The 21,371-nt window shown below is 38.1% G+C and overlaps 2 protein-coding genes across 10 annotated transcripts in view; both read right to left on the reverse strand.

Annotated features, from left to right (window-relative positions):
- Positions 1-12,689, reverse strand: part of nek11 (NIMA-related kinase 11) — a 63,905-nt gene extending 51,216 nt beyond the window's left edge. For 5 of the 8 annotated variants that reach the window (XR_014124328.1, XR_014124331.1, XM_081716674.1 and 2 more), the window contains exons 1-3: positions 12,655-12,689; positions 11,934-12,140; positions 200-365 (exon numbers count right to left, since the gene is read on the reverse strand). Coding sequence is in view for 6 of the 8 variants with exons in the window: in XM_081716674.1 (XP_081572800.1) it covers positions 200-365; positions 11,934-12,112 (345 nt within the window). In the remaining 2 variants the exon portion in view is untranslated. Of the gene's footprint in view, positions 1-199; positions 366-10,633; positions 10,766-11,929; positions 12,141-12,654 lie in introns of those variants that run through there. The other 3 variants (XM_081716682.1, XM_081716690.1, XM_081716687.1) reach the window with 3 other exon arrangements.
- Positions 12,690-12,735: 46 nt separating this feature from the next.
- Positions 12,736-20,235, reverse strand: LOC145658649 (cell adhesion molecule CEACAM1-like). 2 transcript variants are annotated; one of them, XM_081716713.1, is made up of 7 exons: positions 20,186-20,235; positions 18,804-19,154; positions 18,347-18,595; positions 18,050-18,146; positions 17,290-17,335; positions 15,793-15,920; positions 12,736-15,574 (listed from the first exon to the last, which is right to left on the reverse strand). In XM_081716713.1, exons 1-7 carry the CDS (start codon positions 20,226-20,228, stop codon positions 15,511-15,513), a joined length of 978 nt encoding a protein of 325 aa, XP_081572839.1. In that variant the 5' UTR covers positions 20,229-20,235; the 3' UTR covers positions 12,736-15,510. The 2 variants fall into 2 exon arrangements, with proteins under 2 accessions (XP_081572839.1, XP_081572844.1); XM_081716718.1 differs by having other exon boundaries at positions 18,804-20,227.
- Positions 20,236-21,371: the final 1,136 nt, after the last annotated feature.

Below are 21,371 nucleotides of genomic sequence, written 5' to 3' on the forward strand. Positions count from 1 at the left end.
CCACAGCAATTAGCTTAGTCATATCAGAATTGTTGGCCTTTGTACCATTAAACCCGGGATGTGTTTAAACAGTTTTAAATGTCATTTTCCTGTCCCAACTTCAAAATATGAACTTGATCTTTCTAAGTACCAAACAGAATATTTGGCACTATATTTAGAGTATGTGTAAGCATCTTGACAGAGAATAGTGATAGTTCACCTCGCAGTACTCAGTGATGATGCAGAAGACATCTCTCTCCAGGAAGCTGGTGAAGAACTTGAGGATGGCTGGGTGCTGAAGCTGGGAGAGGAGCCGGGCTTCCTGCATCACCTTCACTGTCTCGGTGGGCTTCAGATCTCCCACTGGGATTTCCTTCAGTACCTTGCTGCATAATACAGCACAGCGAAGGTCACCCAGGGCAAAATGAGTGCCTTGAGTATTTATTTTTGCCTCACAAATGCTGTGTTCATGAACAAGTGACTATTTATTTTTATTGTGTTTATTTGTTGATATTTTAAGAGAGCATGCATTTTCCATTAATTTTTAAACAAATGTAGTTAATGAATCAATGAATGAACAGTATGTTTTCTGGTACACTGCATTTTAAGAACACAAATTAGTCACACGTACTACAAAATCATTCTGCAGGGTAACGCCAAAACCAATTAGTGGTAGCAGTCTTTTCACACTTCAAACCTATAAAACTCATTAAGCACTCTTCCAATATTTTTCCTCTATTAATTTCTTAACAGCTATGGAGATTAATTAGCTGTAAACTCATGCTGCTTAAAATGAAGCTGTAAATGTCATGATCTAAAGGTCAAGCCCCGAGAGTTTCATCCTTCAGGTGGAGGAAACAGTGAGAGGATGCGCAGATAAAAGGTCTGGCTGGGGGTTACAGTGTTAGACAAACTGTGGGAAGGACTTATCTTTGGTTCAGATGACCTTTGACCTTGAGCAAATCATGTCTCTGGCTAGTTTTTGCAGTGGAATTTTGAATTTTCCCAACAGTGACCTTACAATTCAATTCAATGCAATTCAAATTTGCTAGTTTAGCACTTTTGACAATAGACACTGTCACAAAGAAGGTTTACAGAAACTCATGTCCTGACCCTTATAAGCAAGCAGAAGGTGATGGTGGCAGGTGGCTATGTTCTGAATTTGTTAAAGTAGGCTTGTTCAGCACATTTAAATGACCCCTCAAATATTCAGACCACATTAAATACTTGCCTCAAATACAGACAACCTCTATACAAAACTGTCCATAAAGTCATGATTATATTTCACATCTGTTTCCCAATTTGAGTGTCTGAGCTTTCACTGGTTCTTAATTTGGGTGTTTGCATAAGCCTGGGTTTTGATACTGAAGGAAGGCTTCTATGTGTGATCAATAGGAATCAGACTGAAACCATTTATTAAGCTTGCTTGGAAAAACACAGTACCTTTGGAATTGACAGTTTTCTATGGATTTTAAATGTTTATGTTTCTACTTTACAGCATCCTGCACAGTGAAAACCATTGTAAAAATTAAGAATTAGGGCAGGAAACTCAGGGAGGAAAAACTGCTCATTGCTTGACCCTTTGAGTTTGTCTGTCTTCTGTTGGTCCAACTCGTTCGCAAATGGTGCTTTCTGCCTTTGAATCTTTTTTAGACCATTTTCCTTTCTTCTGCTCCAGTACACAGTATTAACATCATGTCTCTCAGTTACCAGCCAAAAGCTAGACATGCCATTTAGCCAAGGACAGATTGCTTCCCAAGCTCTATTAAAGCTCAGGGTTTTGATCTCTTTAGTTTGTCATTAGCACATTGACTCTGAGGAGTGATTATGTTGTAATTAAACAAGTGCATTAACCTTGTTTTGTGTTAAAGCAAAAGAAACAGCACATCTTTTAGCACAGAACTGGCTTTGTGTCTGTGATTTTGTGATTCAGACAGAAGAAAGGTTCACAAGGTTCATTGTTTTCTCTTATCTCTGGGGGTAACGCTAAGTCTCAGAATAAGCTAAACTGGTTTTCTGCGTATAAAATTAAAGCATGAGGAAAGGCTATGTTATCATACCATTGCTAAATTATGAAAATCATGTTTCTGTACCAAATGAATAGCCACAAAGGCAGGAACCTCACTGTATGGAGGGTCTTATTTTTCCTAATCCTTTCCTCAACCAGTTAAACTTCATATCCCAAACACAAGGAATGAGCCTGGAATGTCCAGAGCTGCCCAATGATGCCTCTGACTTTAGTTGGAGCCTCAGGGAGATGGTCCAGTGCATTCCATTCTATTCTAAATCAGCCATCAAGTCATTGGCATTTATCCTTAATCATTTGCTTCCTTGTGCTTTCCTTCTCAAAGATTACACAAACAATTGAGCATGTATTGAGCGCTGGCTAAAAGGTGGCCATGATTTTTGTTTTTACTACTAATTTATGGTGGTGAGTCACCAGGCTAATTGGCAGTGCTGGTTTGTCGATTTATTGTAATAAGATTAGAGTTAGAGGAGAGGAAAGGTATTCAAACATTTCAAAATGGAACTTTGCAGATCAAAATTAGAAGGGACCTTACTAACACAATATCAGATGAAGGCACATCTTTCTGTAGAAAATTACAACTAATACAGTATGCAATATGTGTTAAAGATTTACCCCTATATCAGTAAGGACTGCAGATTGCAGGTTAGTTTTGGCCACTGCAAGTGCACAAGCTTGGTCTGCCTCAGTTTGGGATAGCATATGGTACTGCCCCTTAAGATCCATGTAGGCTACATGTTTGGGCCTCGGATTAGCAACCAGAGCAGCCAGACAGGTAATAATTCAAACAAGCAAGTGATTCTTTTGGCTTTCAAACAACTGATTTCAAATTATGATTGCCCCAGGCCCTGACCTGAAGTTTTTCTCTGCATACCCTATATTCTGATGATGGGCAGCCACACTATCCCCAGAATCATTGGGTAAAATTGTCCCAAGGCTTCTCTCCATGGTGCTGAAGTCTTACTCCCCAGACAACTTCAGCTCTTTCATTTGGGCCAATGCCAACCACGTGTAAGTTGGTTGGAGCCCTCTGATGTTAGATGATTGTTCTCTGCTCACAGCGTATAGCTGCATTCACTATACGCTGTGGCAACTATTTTGTCCTGGTTTTTCTCTCCCCACACAATGCTGCAAGTGGGCTCATACAAATTGCTACAAATTTGCAATAATGAGACCTTGTTGGCCTGATAAATGTCCTTATCACATCTCTGTGGCTGCACTAAGAGAGCGACATCCTTGTTCAGACAACAGTGATACTGTGGCCTGGAGGTCATGGTTGCAGGCTTTAAGGTCCCCACCCACTGAGTGGTGCTGCAATGCCTTTGAGCACAATAATTCCCCTCCTGGCAGGGTGTGCTTGGGAAAACAACCAAGTTATCAATGCTATTTCACTGGTGAAATAAAAAGTTTCGTTCCCCTCCTCCAGCTCAGTTAATTGACCAGTCTGAGCATACACTAGACGATTCCAAGATAGGTCTCAGTCCCAGCAATGATGATGGGTCATAATGGATCTTTTCACTCCTCAGGACACCCTGGGGCCACCAGTAAATGCCAATTTGTGAGACATAACAGATGTGTCCAACACTTCAATATGGCATTTACCCGAAGCTCACACCTCTGATTTGTGCTTTCTCTTTGTATTTCTAGATCTATTAGCACTGTCATCACAATATTATTTTTGGAGGTCATTATTATTCCTCTTGTTCTCCATCATAAAACAGCTGATGTCAAATCAGAAGCCTAAAACCTGGGGCTCAGATGGAAACCTGGACAAACCTGGGCTGGTGTTTAACCAAAAGCCACTGTTCTCATGCAGGGGATATGCAAATCCGCCCCATTGTTCTTCTTGCTTCAAAACTTCAGTTTCATCCCAAATAATCAGGGTGGCCTTTGTAAGCTCTGTCAGGTGTGTTAGAGCAGGGGCAGCACTGAACAGTGCTGTGGTCCTCCCCTACTAGACCTGAGAAACAATAACAAGTTGCTCTAGACAGGTTCCTATTGCCCCCTTTTCTTAGCATGGAGGCTTTAGAAAAAAAGAAGAGACTGCTTCTGGAATACTTCTACATGAAATAAAGGTGCTTCTTAAAAGACTTTACTATTGGTCAGTCCTTATTCTTAGTTAGAAAGATGTAATAGAAACTATGGACACTACCACTTTCCAATATCATTTACATATTCTGGTGAAATATTCTTTTCAAGCTTCATCCTCATGTGCTGTGAGGACAAATAGATCAAAAGAATAAAAAGATCAAAAAGAACACACCCATGGAGAAACCGCCCTTCACTGTGGAGGAACTGTAAAGCAATGTATTTCATATCTAGGCAATGGATGAAATTAGTTAAAAATTTGTTTACTCACGACTCAGCTCATTTACTCCTGATGTTAAAATTGTATCCCAATTGTTAATTGAAACTGTTCCAAGTTTACATATTCACCTGTGGCTACTCTGACAAAATCATATCTGTGTAGTTTATATGTAAAATGTAAAATTTACAAGTACAATTTTAGTTTTACTCTTCTACCGACTATGAGCTTAACATGTCATCAATTAAATATCCTCCTCCACGTCTGCTTGTCAGTTACATTCTTGCTACCATAGACAGTATACTTGCTACTCCTGGGCAGATGCCTTTTTTTCCCCGCTTCCTGCGCTTGAGAGCGCTTGGCTGACCTGAACCCATCTTCAATCCCAAACCAATTTAATCAAGTCCATCTCCTCAAATTTGTGTCAAGGGCAGAGATGTGATATGGGAAACCTCAGGTGAATTAAAAAAGACACGTGGTTATGTGCCCCTGTATCCTAACTCCTAACATTACCCTGCATTAAAGCACATGAGAGAAACTACCAAGGATCATGATAACCAGAAAGTTGATCATCTAGCCTAGAGTATTGATTCTAAACTATATATAACATAGGGAACATGTCTTATGAATCCTGTATTTATAATGCATTATAAACGCATTTGTAATGCATTATATGTCATGCCATAGGCCTGTAATTATATCTACATGCATTAACACCTTATAAAGTATATGACTTCATAAAGTCAGGTTTTATAAATAGTTATAACATTTGTTCATAAGTAAAGTGTGTTTTTTATCAGATGCACCTTATGGAACTAGATTGCATTTTACTCACATACTCACTTACTCTGATACTGCACAGTAAACAAATGTTTGGGCTAGTGCTGGATTAAACCCCGTGGAGGCCCCTAGGCAGTCAAAATCTCAGGGCTCTCCACACAAATTATCTAATACTTTTTTCTTTTTTTTCCATCCATTGTCACAGGGCCCCTAAAAGGTATGGGGCCCAGAGGCCAGTGTCTATTCTATTTGGTAAATTGGAAATGAAAAAAATATACACTGGCACAACATGAGATATGGAAAAAATTGCCCTCAAACAGAAAAAAAAATGTGTTTGTCAATCACTTTTAAATTTTTACCATTCAATTTAGAATGTTGGCTATGTTCAGTGAATGAGGATAACTGTGCTCAGTCAAAATTTCAAGTTGAAAAAAAAATCATTGTTTGCTGAACAAAGGATGGGGCACGCCGAATCTACTGAGCAACTGGATTACCCTATTATTCCAATTTTTGTGTTTCTTACCCATTCCAGGTGTTTAATTCTCATTAAAGTAGCAACGCTGCTACTGCAAATTTTATACACATTAGCCAGACATTAATGAAAACACAATATATTAAGTTATATGTACCATTTGTGAAAGAGATATGATTATCTCATTTCACTTAAAGCCTTTAAAGACAATGTATAAGGCTCAATTGATATGAATTATCCTTCACATATAAAAGCCTTTTAAAAATATACTTCACTCAAAGCCAGTAAAAAGCACTTATAGTGCTCTACAAACTATTATGTGTTGATATGGAATAATCTTCACATTTAAAAGTCATTTAAAAACACATTTAACTAAAGTTTTGAATGACCTGGTATAACGATCTATTATTTGTTATATACATGTGTTATAAACTTAATAAATAATTAGTCAAGGGAGTTTGAGAAACCAGAACTGTATGTTATAATGCATTATAAGGCACCATGCTTACATGTAGTATTAGAATATTCTTTATAACTATAGATGTTTTGTATTTAGATTAATTAAAATTTGTCACTGACATGCTTAAATATTAATGTGTTTTGTTTATTATTAATTAAATTAATGAGTTTTTAGCTTTTTGATTCTGACACCAATATACTATGGACTGCTATGATCTCTACCCACTTAATAAAAAATAATAAATTCTTCCAATATAGTTTATTTCAAAAGAACAACATTTCAAGCCAAACCAGGTTTTAAATAGGTTGGAGACCACCTAGATCTCTATGCAACCTCATCAGGCAAATGACATATGCAAAAGAAAAATAAAATAAAATCTGCTCAGATCACCAGGATTCCCCATGGTGAATAATTGAACATGTGCTCATGCCCCATTTCTCAGTGCTCCCAAGTGACTGAGAGCAATTTGGTCTCAAATCCGAGAATAGCAAAGAGGCAAGGAAAAAACAAGCAAGTGAGGCCCCGGGCCCTCTGAACCGGAGCATCTCCCATACCCAATCTGAGCAGAGACATTAACTAATCACGCATCCTGAGTAATGGCAGAACTCTGCTGTCTCCCTGCTCATGTCACTCTGTGTTCTGTCTTATTTAGGGCTGGAAGGGAGGATCGATTCAGTTGCAAACTGCAATTTTGTAATTAAATTAATGAATAAATTAGTGTTTATATCCTGGTTATGTAATTTAAATGAAACAACCAAGAAAGGACCCCCCCCCCCCAGTTTATACAGTTGTAACACTCTAAGAATAGTGGACTCTGTAATTTAATATCATTGTAATTTTGAAACTGGATGCCTCTGTTTATTGCCACTCTACTGTCCCACTCTACACGTGATAGCTCTCCTGACCCAGCTGAAGCTTGCCTCAACTCTACAATAGATGTATCCACGGATACCTGGTGGTGTAGTCGTGTTGTCTGCCACATAATTTTTGTCTACCCCTTCCTTACCTTGCCAAATGATGACTCTCTGCAGTAAGGGAGTCCATTGATACATGCTGAATTCCTGACCTATGGTTACTGAATAGGAGTCATTTTCAACTTCCAGCAACTGATTTTTGCTGTTCATGAAGTAATATCTTAGGTCACAGGAAGGTTTGAAGTAGAAGTAGAAAACCCACTTGTGCAAATATAGTTTCTGTTCTAAGGGCCTATATAGAAGAAACAATATCATATCTGCCTTAGAATTAGCAATGTTGTTACTAACAAAAAAAAATATAGTTGTAGGTGAGGTTGACAGGAGGCTGTTCAGCATCTCAACTCTATTAAGCTTGTAGCAATGGAGAATGAAGAATGGGGTAGGAGAATGCTTCTCTTCAAAACTGATGTTCAATTCACAGTGATCCCTGACTGAGGTATTTGGATACCTAAATTAGTAGTAAGGGAGACTGCAAACTGACTACCTCTGTGTTCCCTCTTGATTTAAAGAACTTTATTTCCAGTGGGATTAACCTAGTATTATGCATTACAGTAGAATGTACCTTTTGTACATTGCTATAATATAAATATAAATGTAAACTAAAGGAAGCCTATTGACTAATAAACCAGGTCAGAGAATGACCCAATTTACAGACACATCCCTTTAGGCTCTGGCTAACAAGAAGCAGATGCAAGCATTTAGTCAGCCCCAAATCTGTCAGATAGCTTTGTAAAAGGGAGAGAGAGAGAGAGAGAGAGAGAGAGAGAGAGAGAAGGAACAGGATACATGGGATGGGGAAAGAGAGAATAAAAGAGAGAAAGTATTCAGAGACAAATCTTAAGTTCCCCTGAAGTTCAAGTTTGGTGGAGGTTGCTGAAGCAGGCCAGAGTGGGCTGCAAAAGAGTAAAAGCACCTGCTCCAGGGACTCCAAGTGGTAGGAAATCCCAGGGAATCTCATTCAGCCCACCCAGGTGACCGACTTCCTGTCTGGATAAGACAAATAGCCTTTGGATTTTTGTGAAGAAATAAACCGCCCAGATTCAGCCTGCCCTACAGCTTGTTACAGCTTCACCAGAGCATTTGAAAGGCAGGGCCTAACCTAATACCTTTCACTCCATTTTGCAGTTACGTTAAAAGGCTCTACAAACAGAGTAGCAGTAGACCCTTTAGAATAATATGGCATTGTTTTATTATGCCTATCAAGATTTTAGAAGTTTTAGAATTCTAAAAGTTTTAACAACCCACAAAAGCTTTCTCAACTGCCTGTGTTTTTGCCTCTTTTAACCCTACAGCATGTTGTCTTTGGCAGCTGCATGTGGCATTGCTAGGCCCTATAAACCAGCCATAGGATTCTCTTTTACATTACTACATTGCAGTTTTCTGTACTTATCTTTTGGTTTCTGTAGCCTTAAATGATGATAGAAGAGTTGATCTGTCCTCTGATAGGTCCCCTCATACATATATAGGTTGAATTTAGGTCTATGGCCACAAAGAACAGTTCTATATATAGGATAATTGTAGCAAATAAAAGCAGTATCACATGCCAAGACAAGGTTGAACTGCTTCATCTTTTACACAGCTGACTGCAGGGCGGACAATAAGTGTGTGTGTCAAATTAAGTCCTGTTTAGTGAATTACTGTTTAATGAAAATAAATGTGAGTCAATAGATTCAGAATATAGAGAAAACTATGGCACAAAACCCTTCTGAAATTTTTTTTTATATGTAAGCCATAAAAAGGACTTCAACTCACTAGCTGCTTCTGAATTACATAAATGAGACGAACAGGTCTGCTTTTGCTGGTTTTCACTGTTATTTGTTCATGCAGGGCAGGACTCTGTTTATTTTCTATCTCGAGTCATTCTAACATTGCAATTAACGGTGCAGCCACAATCAGCAGGGCATTTTGTTTTATGGTGGTCTTTTAACAAACAGTAAGTAGGACAAGCAATTAATCTTAATATGCCATAAATAGTTGTCACTGGGGAAATTCTCTTTTCAATACCACATTGGACCTGCTGCCGTTTTCTTGTTGTTCATTCTCTCTGTCATTTACATTTACTGCATTTTCGGACTTCACTTTAGAGTATGTAAAGCACATGTGTGTCCTGAATCGTAGTTTTGTTTAATGCCTGTCAACACCTCAAATAATCATGATGGGGGGGAAAGGGATGAAGGTGTTTTTCCCCTCGACAGAATTTTCATTAATTTGTAAATGTCATGTCAAAAACATAGTGTGAAGATACTCTCTCGCGCTCTCTCTCTCTCTCTCTCTCTCTCTCTCTCTCTCTCTCTCTCTCTCTCTCTCTCTCTCTCTCACACACACACACACACACACACACAAATATCACAAGTAGGTGCTGCTGACCCAAGAGTTCTTTTCCTAGGCTGTGCTTTTATCAACAGCATGTAGGGTAATTATACAACCGGTATGCAAATGGAAGTTATTTATTCACAATCCTTCGTGACAGGTTATCTTTTGAGACAAAAATGTAGGCTTGTCTTGGACAAAATTAATCTGCAACACAAATTCTTCACTGAAAATCCATGTTAACCTAAGGCTGAGAAAACCTACTCGAACACATGTATGAAAAGTCTTTTCAGGTCCTCTCCTGAACTAGGAGCTATTGATGAAGAGGCTAAGGATGACAGCCTGTTGTGCAGCATTGTGGCTATGCTGATGACAGACTCATCCATTAACTAAATATCACCCTGCTCAAAATGGCAGCCCATCTGGGGGAGATCTCCTCTGTCTTACTTGGCCTGTGTCGAGGTGAAATATGCTAATGTGTATCTGTATGTCTGTGTTTGTTTGTGTATTTGAATATGTGCACAGTGGAGGTGCATGGGGAAAAATGTAGCAATTAAAAAAATTATGGACATCTAATACAGAAGACAAAAAAACCCTCTGAACAAGGCTTTAACAGTTCTGATAGCTGAACAATCTGTCTGTGTGTGTCTAACTGAAGAGTTATTTGAATATTTAGAATTTAAATAAGCCTGTGAATAAGGGACAACGAATGCACCTCTGTTCACCACCAAAAACTTGACTGGGAGACCATATTAGCTCCATACTGAGAAAAGAAGACGGGGTGAAGGAGAGGAGTGGAGAGGAGAGAAGACAGGAAGGGGGAGTCAAGGAGAGAAGAGATGTGGAGGGGCCGTGAAAGGAAGGAAAATAAAGGGAAGGAGAAAAAGGAAGTGCGCTAACAAAGCAGAGCGAAGAAGCTGCAGCAGGAGGGGAGCACAGTGGTTACACTTCACAGCCCCTGCTGCTGACATTTGGCTCTTAGAAAGAAAACCGAAGTGTCCATCAGACTGCAGGTGCTACTGAGACAAACCTCTGTCAAAAAGCAAGCCCACTGGAACACTGCGGGGCAGAGAGACAGCACAACACATGCGGGAGTGGACGAGAAAAAGAAAGAGGAACAGATTACCAAAGGAGCAAGTGGATAAGGGAAACAAAAAAAAGGTGAAACAGCAGGAAAGTAGAGTGAGAGAGAGAGAGAGGGAGAGAGAGAGAGAGAGAGATATGATATGGACAAGAAGTGTTATCCATGGACCAGCTGGTGGCAAATGGGCACAGGCTGGTGCCCAGAAGAGAGATGGAGATACAATCGATCCCTGCGTGATACCACCTGACGCTTGACCATTGCAGTGGGGCGCTGCTCCTAATTGGTCTCTTCTTGTTCCTTTTTTGCTCCACCTTCCTAGCTGTCACAGGCTACAGTACGTTTAGACTCCAACACCCACTGAACTGGCACTGGAAGCTTCCAGACAAAAACACAGCAGTGGGGGACATAACTGGCTGCCCTCTGTACATTTCTATAGGTAATGTATGCATGTAGACAAGCTTGAATACATTAATTTACAGTAGGCACGGTAAATATTCATAATCAGAATACTAAGATCAAAAGGTTCCCGGAGTGAGATGACCCAGTGGCCTGTTTAATCACTACCAGTGAATTATTACATCATTTATGCTTAACATACATTTTCAAAACATGTTTGATGACCAACATGCTAATATTATGTTGGTGGCTTGGGGGGTTGTTTGTTTGTTTGTTTGTTTGTTTGCAGTCTTCTGATACCCAAGAAAGCAACATATATAGTGTAACAATAGCTCCACATGAAGCTCCAATGCAAATGTATAATTTGTTTATATTTTTCACTTAATATTACTATACTACTTTATGAGGGTAAAGTCTGACAATGTCAAGTTAAGTCAATTAGTGCTTGGTCTAATTTTCCCAGTAAATCTTACTTTAATTTATCAATAACCCCATTAAAACCTTTGGGATAAAATACTGGGTTAAAAAGTGTCCTATATATTTCATTATCTATACATTTTTAAATCTATATATAAAAGCATATTTGTAATGTTAGAGAATGTATTTCTACAGTTTTTCTAAACGTTTGGAGTTACAGAAAACAAAACTTTGCAGCGTAAAATAGAAGGTAAGATGGTCAAGCGCTCTAAATAGCAATACTGCCCTCCAGTGGCTGATAACTGAATAACTGATTATACTCTACTTTAACCATTTCTCCCTTTTGATAGTGGTTCTTATAAATCAACTAGGCGTTTTGCTACAACCTGTTATCAACATTAATTTAGATGTCCTAGCCTTAGTCGTGCAATTCTGAGTCGGGAAATTTACTCCGAAGACCAGAAGGCCCATTTATTTTTGAAAAAACGATTTATCCGATTTCCCCGCGTTAAATCACGATCATTATAAAATGTAAATTGAACGAATAACCTGATTTAAATAATTGATTCTAGTACACAGCCTACGTTAGTCACGGTCCACTAAAAAGTGGCCCTCAAAACAAACTTGAGATCTCTAGCAAACTGATAACATCATAGAGCAGACAGCGTATGAGTGGACGGAATATGGCTTAAATATAGTGAGGGTGTTGTAGAACACAGGACTCACTCACAGTTTGTCTTCTATCGCCGTCTTGGTGTCTTCAATCAGGTACACAGTGCCGAAACTCCCCCTTCCGAGTCGCTCCTGAGCGACATATCTATTGGCGATTAGGTTGCCAGGATCATTTGGTAAATGATTGTGGACACGATAATAGGACTGAACTCCGAGTTCACGAAATTTAGGCAACATCGAGATCCAGTGCTGTCACTGTACGGCTCTAGAGGGGCAGAGGGTCGTATGAGACAAAGGTATTATGCATTCTGAAGTTTGAATAGGCTTGACTCAGAAGCAAAGTTAACGTTTTTTATACAATACCTCACTCTCATCATTCTCCAAAGATAACTGAGTGAATAAGCTTTAACCTAATGTTGATAGATAGATAGATAGATAGATAGATAGATAGATAGATAGATAGATAGATAGATAGATAGATAGATAGATAGATAGATAGATAGATAGATAGATAGATAGATAGATAGATAGATAGATAGATAGATAGATAGATAGATAGATAGATAGATAGACACAGAGACAGAAATATAGCGTCTGTCCTAGAGAACACCTAGGTTAAGCAAGGGTCTGGCCTTAAAATGGCTCTAGTAGCGAACTAGCTACTTGATTCAACGCACATTCAGACATAACTAGGAATTAAAGGTTCAATAATTTATGTCATATGTGTGCGGTCTTTTTTCGTTGTTTGTTTGTTTGTTTTATGCTGTATGAAAAGATACCTGTGACTGCTTCGTTGAATCAGCTTCCGTATTTGTACGTTGTTGTCATGGTAATATTATATTGTTTCTGGTTGGCGAAAAAGGAATGAAGGAGGGGTGAAGGAAATGAACTGTGTTCCAATATGATGGAAACGGTTTAATCTTTATTGTCCTAAAACGAGCCCACGGAAAAGCCACTCTAATAAAGAACTTTATTACATGCAAGACAAGACACTGTATGCATGTACACATTAACTTACAGCAGGGTAGATCTGAGATTTTGCGTACGTGTTGCAGAGGCTTTAAACTAAAGCTAGAAAGCCTACTCTTAGAAACATGCATACTTAACATTTGCGTAATAATAATAATAATAATAATAATAATAATAATAATAATAATAATAAGAAGAAGAAGAAGAAGAAGAAGAAGAAGAAGAAGAAGAAGAAGAATCTTTATTTCTGTAGCACTTTCTTAAACACAGTATACAAAGTGCTTTACAGAAAATGGAATGCAGAGAGGAATAATAAAGCTTATTACATCCTGAGATCTAACACCTCAGGAATATATTTGCCTAAATTAAAGAGAAAAATAAAATAATTTTATGAATACAGTAAAAAATGAAAAGAGACATTAAAGGGGTGGGTCATTTAAAATAAAGAATTTAAAGACTATTTAAAACTACATTTCTGCTCACCAAGAAAGTAAAAATGCAGCTGCTTTGGAAACCAAAGTGCAAAGTTAAAAAGAGCATGGTAGGAGTATAGTTGAGGCAGAGCAGCTTGATTAAAGGCCATATGAAATAGAAAAGTCTTATCTTTCTTCTCGACGGTTAAGTTTATGTCATCAAGGGCCGTCAGATCATCTGGGAGAGAATTTCAGTGTTTGGGACCAAACAAAAGGTAGCCTCAGATCTCCTTAGCTGGATGGTGGGAACCATCACCTGATCTGAGGGCCCTTGAGGGTGCATGCCTCATGATCATACTGCTGAGATATCGAGGGGCAAGACCATGTAAACACTTGAATGTAAACAGCATTATTTTAAAGTCAATTGTAGACGACACAGGTAGCCAGTGCTACTCTTTAAGGATTAATGTGATATGATCTCTCATCTTTGCATGTGCTACTACTCTGGTGGTTAGATTTTGAACCCTCTATAGGCTTGAAATAATATTCTTAGAGAGTTTTACAAGCAGTGGATTACAGTAGTCCAGACGTGAAGATACAAATATACGCAGTAGTTTTTCAATAGTTGTTGTGAGGATACCTCTGACCTTGGCTATCTTATAAAGATGATAGGATGCTGTTCTGGAGACATTACTAATAGAGTTTAAAGCTTAGGTCATAGTCAAATGTGACACCTAGGCTTTTGATATAGTGTAGGGTCTTAACTGATAGGAACTCCAGATAAGTTATTGCAACAGTACGCTCACAGCCATTCCCAGTGATCATAAATTCTGTTTTGTCGTCATTGAGTTGGAGGAAGTGATGACCCATCCAGGACTTGATGTCAAACTTCAAGTCAATGCAACCATGGGGGTCAGTAGCTAGGGACCTATATAACTGTGTGTCATACTGGTGTAACCAAATATTATATTTATTGACAACTGCAGGGTCTATTTTATTCTTCTTTAGAAGAGGCCTGATAACTGCTGTTTTGAGACACTCTGGGTAGATTCCTTGTGTAAGTGACAAATTGACAATATTAACAATGTCTTTCAACAGCGCATTGAAGAGTTGTTTAAAGATTGGCCACAAATGTCTTGAGATATATATATACAAATTTTCATTAGGTGGAACTAATTGATTCTTACTTTATGGGCATGCTATATGCGTTGTAAATTTTATGGACAGTCAGGGTGCCTATTGACTTAATTTTGATGCAGCAATTGAACATTAAGGGATAAAATACAACTAAGCTGTTATTAAGGGTTACAACTTATTGTCCACAGTTTGTGCTGGTTCTAGGGACTTTAACCCTACAAAGCCACTCAGTGGGCAAAATGCTTTAATGGTTGCATTCAGAACTCAACACAAAGTTGCTCATATATGTACTTGGCACCACAGCATCTTGGTACAAAGGTCAATGATTCTTTGTGATGTGTCATGTTACCTGAGGCCATATGTTTTGGAGGCTCATGTAAAGAGAAGTGCTAGAGTTGTCAGCTGGTCACCATCTGGTTGTTAATTGGATCAGATGGCAGAGAAAACTGCCAGACAGACCTGGTAGGCCTAAAAGTGCAGTTCTTGGAGGTTTTGGTAGAAGACTCTGTCCAGAATGATTACAACTCCCATCTCCAAGAGACCTTCTCTCATGTTCTGGAGGAAGTGGGGGATTCTAGGTGGAGTTTTTTGAAGACCTCCATTATGCAAGCAGCTGTGGCAAAGAGTTTGTCAGTGCCTGTTATGGCAACAACCCAAGAATCCTGTGGTGGGCACCAGCAGAGAGGGACGCAGTCAAGCAGAAGTAGGAGGCTTTCCAGGATTAGCTGTCAGAGGAACTCCTGAATAGTATCTGTAGGTGAAAAGTGGCTTTTCAAGCTGCAAAAGCAAAATCCATGGAGTGGGAGAGGTTTGTAGAGACCATGGAGAATAATATTCAGGTGGCCTTAAAAATATTCTGGAAACACTTCAACAATTCAAGAGGGACATCATGCAAGTTGTGCATAGCAAGAGTTGTGATTAGCAAGGGTGATGAAGCTCTGAGCTCAAGTGAGAATATTGTTGAATATTGGAAGGAACACTCACTCTAAAGAGCTCTTTAATTATGGCATGCATTTTCATTTTAGGTGTTCACCTAATGTGAAAAATCCAAGCCAGCTTTGCAATGTTGACTAAGTAAACCCATATGTTTCATAGTTAAAAGTGGTGTAAGTGTGCTTAGCTATAGTGCACTGCACTATAGATAACTGAATCATCCATTTGCTGGTCACTTGAGGCAAATCTGCAATCACATATTAAGTCATTTGTGAGCTACAACATCCACAAGTTGCAGTATAGTTAAACTGCAATTAATATAAAATTCTACAGTCTGGTGTCCTTTTGATATAAGGAATAAATGTATAAATCACAGGGAAGACATTTAAAATAAATCTTAATGCATAATTGTTAGTGTAAAATTAAGTTGTTTAGAGGAAGTAATCTGGATGTGTTCATTCTCACCCTCTTGTGGGCCCACTGGGTTTGATCTGCAGAGAAGAATATGTAACATCCTGCAATGTCGCTTCAGCAGACTGAGGATCATTGTTTGTGTGAGGCCTTGTTTGTTCATTGAGTATGCTCTCTCCATCCTGTGAAAACAAGACCTGACCTGATCATTATCAGTTCTAAAGCTTAGAATGTTCTCAAACCCAAATCCTAGCGCTTTGATTCTAGACATTGAAAATGTAATAACATTTGCATTATTGTGATTCAAATTCAAATCACAAGCCACAAGGTACAGAATCCACACTTTCTCTTTAAATCGCCATGAAGTTGGCAGCCCCTCCAAAAATAAAACTTATTCATTTGTGCTTTGTTTGTGATAACTTGTGCCACACAAATAATTGCTTATGCCGGTTTGCGAAACATATATTGTATGTCCATGTAAGTCAAATTATTTCTGTACAGCACAAATCAGCACAAAGCACAAACAAATAACACATTTTGTTAGTCAGTTCATATTTTTTAAGTTGTCTTTGATGGGGTTTATTGCATCGTCTATAACGTAGCAGCTGTAGACTTACAAACAAATGCGGTGGCGTCCATGTGCCCTTTTGTTTATGTTGTGCTTTTCTGTTGTTTCTGTGGCACATGCTATATTATTTTATTATTATTTGTGTTTTCCATATTTAAAGCCCACAGGTACTCTCCTCCAGTGCTGCGCAGCTCTCTTACAGCATCTGAGACATCACTCACGATTATCCTGCTCTCTGCCGTCACCGCGCTGCAAGCCTTACTGCCAGCGTACTTCTTTTAATTTTGTTGCATTGCTTAACCAGCTCGACTTGCCTTCTCATTTGTCGTTAGCGTTACAGAGAATAAAGAAACGCTTTCTTGGACCTGCCTCACGTCTCGCGTCCTCCCTACCGCCGTCACACTTCCGCCCTTCTCAAAAAACAAACCAGTACAAACAATATTATTGGCGTCAAAACTGTACGAATATAACACACATTACTCAGGTTTTATTAACGTTTAATTTTAGATAAGGATGCCAACTTCAAAGAGGTTTTCTTTACTTGGGGTTCAAGTGATGCATTACTAAAATTGTTCTATTACAGTTTAGTTGTATACTAATGTTAATTGTTTACTAATATAAATTATATCCATTGTTTATAAATACAAAATCAACCAATAATTACAAAATCAAGGACCACAAATCAAATTCTGTCTGCAGCACTGGGAACTGCATTCTGCAAAGATTGCATTGTATCGTTTTCAGGCTAGCTTATGTACTGCAGTTGTCTTTAACAGTGAATATGGCTTCATGGATGCAACTTGATGGGGACTAAAAAAACTAATCAAAATATAATAATAATTGTGTCATAAAAATACAATATGTCATAAATATATTGTGCATGGTGGAACATAGACTTATAGGCAACTGTAAGTCTGTAATTATAACTATAAACCTGTTTTTAAACATTGAAAATGCTTTTATTAGGCTTATTTGAATCAAACCTGGGCTTTCTGTCTGCTTCTCATATTGCTTTCTTCTGCATTTCCCCTAACAAAAGCAGAAAGGTATACCGTTAAATACATGGAAACACAGTGGAAGGAACATCCTCTAGGATAAATAATGTGATCTACATTTACAGCATTTGGCAGGTGCCAAATTAAGTGGGAGTTATTAAGTTATTAAGACTAAGTCTGTAACTAAATCTGATGTCTTGATTGAAAGAGGCCAACAACACATACTAGCTCTGTCACAATCCAATTACACACGGTATCTTTTAAGACTGCTGTAACATGACAAGGAAGGCCAGATGCTCGCAGATGTAGATAGATAGGTTTATGTTCCAACTTCGTAATCGGTGAACAAGCCAGGGTCGAAACAAGTAAAGCCAATATAGGGGTAATCCAAATCATGTAGGTAAACGGTCCGAGTCAAAAACCAGCGAGCAAAAACTAATCAGGCAAACAATACAAAAGGGGTAAGCAAGAATCAGTAGTCCAGAGAGCAAAAAAAAACCACAACCGAAACATGAGAAAGAAATCAAGGAACTAACGCTCAGTATGCACAGCCGGAACTAGTGACAATACACGGTATCATAATGTGTGAGACAGGCTTAAATAACTAAGTACACAGGTGAAGTCAATATGCAGGTGATGACGATCTGATGTGAAGTTCAGGATTGGTGGAGTGCTGGGTTGGGTGACGAACTGTCTGCTGGGTGACAATTGCAAAGATTATAATGTACAAAAATATGCAAAATCTCACCTCCTGTTGTAAATTAAAGCTAAAACTGCAATGGCTGCTACGATTAAGATCCCTCCACCTATGAACAAGCCAATGACCCACCACGGCCAACAGATACCTGTTTGGGGGATAAAATAGTATGTGATGTGAATATTTAAATATTGTCAATGTTAAATAAACATGAATGTATTTACTGCCTGTGCATATGAATTAGCATAAATGTCAGCTACACATTAACATTGATTTTGTCTTTTTAATTTCTTCTTGCTGAAAGGCAAATTTTTGAAATGCAGAAATATTTGAAGCAAGTCAACCCACCTTCAACATGAAGGTTGATAGTCTCAGAAGCCTCACTGTTATGAAGAGTGCAGGTGTAATTCCCAGAATCACATGCAGTCAGAGCAGGAAAATGAAGAATAGAACCTGAGTCAGGTAAATGCTTGTTGTTTTTAGACCAAATGAACTGTGGTACCATGTGTGTGCAGTTGACATCACATGTCAAATTTAAGGAGTCTCCTTCTTTTAGAGTTCCATTTCCAGAGACTTTGGTCATTGACACCTGTAAAACTTTCAGACAGGAAGAAACACTCCACATAAGTGAATTAGTGCTGAGTATATGGTTCATTTAAAACATGCTGTAGCTTTGATTTTTCTATATAAGACAATAACGCATTTGTAAACAGTTCCATTATCAATCTATTTATAAAGATAAGAAAATAAATTATGCAAATGAAAAAAACAATTTGGAGCTTTATTTTAATCTTTAAGCATTTACCTGCCACTTCGAGTATCACTCCAGGATGACCTGTCCATCTATCTTGATCAGTTACAAATCTGAATTTGTACTCTCCAGAATAATTGAACTGCGCATTACTGATTAACAAAGTGCAGTTTGATTTTTTGTCTCCGATGTACTTAAAGTCTTCTGAAACCTGCTTATTTGCATAAACGTATGGTGGTTCCTTACACAGTGAATCTGCCTTTGTTTCTTTTAAGCACCAAAAAACTTCTAACATGTTACCGGCTGGATATGAATAATTGCAGGAAAAAGCAACACTGGAGCCTCTCAAAGCACAGACTGGATCAGGATATTGCACATGCCATTCACTGGTATCTGTGAGAGTACCTGTAAAATATTCATTATATGTATATAAATCAATAAAAATAAAATGAATTTAAAAATTAAAAATTAAAATAAACCCTCAAAACTGTGATGCTGGTTCGATAAGCATAAGCATATTATATATTATTACATATTATATATTTTCCCACTTATAAATCTGCCATGAGACCTTTCTTCAAAAAAAACAGTATAGTTATATTTAAAATGTATTTTTGCTCTGTGTATTATTCTGCTTTGATAAAAAGGACTTGGTTTTCCAAAACATTGTGGCATAAAATATCTGCTTTTGTTTCGTAGTAGTGTGTTGATGACAGCAATGGCAACATATAAGCTTTTCTGTAACTGTGGCTGTATCTTTAAAGCCATTAAAATGTTAAACCCTCTGTGTTAGTTTTCTGTTGTGTAGTTGATTCACATTTGATGTGCTATCCTGTGCAAATCTGTTTGTATATTGTTAATATGTATTTTAAATGTATCTCCTCAGCTCGGACAGAGCATTCACAAAAGCATTTCACTGCGAGTCATACCATGTATGACTCTGTACGTAACAAATAAAACTTTGAAATTTTGAAACTTAATTCATGTCAGAAGAGTAGGCCTTTCTTGGCCCCAAACAAACAAATCAAACAAACAAAGTGTATACGATATTTGTTTACTTGTTGGAATCACCTTGTAGGAATTTGATTGTTTACTTGATGAACAAATTAACCAGTTAAACATGTTGTACCCTTTACAGGTAAACTGTAAACAGCAGATAAATGGCATATTCAGAGGTGTGAACTGCAATTCTGATATTCTGCATGGTCCATAAAAGTCTGAGTACAGCAAATATGTTCACATATTTCTTGTATCTTTTGAACTTGTGGTCTACTCTGAGCAACATACTCACTGCTGCTGACATATTTAAGTACTCAGTAAATTCTTTGGTCAGACACAAGTTAATTATTAATGAACATTTTAGAGTATCTTGTACTACATGCGTGATGTACATTTACTTGTACGATATTATAATAAAGCAATAGAAGAGTTTATACCAGATAGTGTGAGCAAAGTCACTGTGTTCATCAAGTGGTGCATTTTCCTCCCTTCTTCTTTTATGACTTAGCCAGAAATGGAGAATTGTTACGTGAAGGCACACAGTTCACAAATTTTAAGAAATGAGAAGTAGAAGAGCTGTTCTTGGAAATACTTAACTTTCACAACACGTGTTAAACTGAAGGTTTTTCATTTTAAATAAAACTGACCAGGAAAACATGATAGATTTCAATATAAAAAGAAATTCTTACAAGGTGGAAGACTCTTTTCAGAGTGATAACCTAAAAATAATAAAATGTAAGATTTACTTAAGATAGTGTCTGTGTATTATCGTTTTAATGTATTAGGCTTTACAGGGCTAAAGAGGGTGACCTTGACATATTAATTTTATGTTAACTTTCATGTTTCACAATTTCATTAATGTTCATGTCTGAAAATGTATACAAAAAAAGGCATATTCAGAGGTGCAAACTGCAGTTCTGATTTTTTGAATTTGCCAAACAAGTCCAAGTACAGCAAATATGTCCATATATTTCTTGATGTATCTTTTGGCCAATAATATTTGACAAAAAATAGAAGCATGCTGTAAATGTAAGGGGGGGCTGAAACCCAGGTAAGGTAGGTAACGACACTGACAGCCTACTGGGTGAGCAACCATATTCTAATGGTGAGCCTCTGAGCAGAACAATTAGATCATGGAACAGGTAAAACAAGAAAGTAAATACAGTAACCAAAGGGGAGTTGAACCCCAGCCACTTTGTTGCAAGGCAGACAAAACTCCAATAGACTGTGGCAGCTATTAAACTACCTGTGTGTATATCGCCCTTTGGAGGAATGGAGGATGACAAAACTAGATGAAAAAAAAAACTAAACACCACGGCATGGGAAAAGGGAGAACAAAGGACGCCATGGGAAGAATCGCAGCCCCAATGCCCTGGGGAAAACCAAACTAAAACTTTCCAAACAAAACCAGAAAACAGGGAGGAACTGTAATGACTAAGGGGAGCCTTGGGAGAGAGACAGATTTGAGGGGGAAAACTGGAGAGGATGTGTAAAAACACAGACACCCTTGCAGCGCAGAAGTGAGGTGCAGAACTAGGGCTCACAGACCTCAATACCCAAAGTTACCAGCTAGGAGCTTGGCTCAGAACTTTGGCAAAGACCCAACACTGAGTGACTGGGTCA

This window comes from Electrophorus electricus, chromosome 1, assembly GCF_041902795.1.
Source record: "Electrophorus electricus isolate QZ-2024a chromosome 1, ASM4190279v1, whole genome shotgun sequence".
NCBI classification, from domain to species: Eukaryota; Metazoa; Chordata; class Actinopteri; order Gymnotiformes; family Gymnotidae; genus Electrophorus; species Electrophorus electricus.

Bases quoted from the DNA above. Each gene is read 5' to 3' on its own strand.
- LOC145658649 (XM_081716713.1), bottom strand. From the start codon at position 20,228: ATGCACCACTTGATGAACACAGTGACTTTGCTCACACTATCTG. The intron at 18,147-18,346 runs GTGGGTTGACTT...TCCCCCAAACAG, and splicing joins TATCAACCTTCATGTTGAAG to GTATCTGTTGGCCGTGGTGG. The intron at 15,921-17,289 runs GTTTGATTCAAA...TTGTTTTCACAG, and splicing joins GAAGCAGACAGAAAGCCCAG to GATGGAGAGAGCATACTCAA.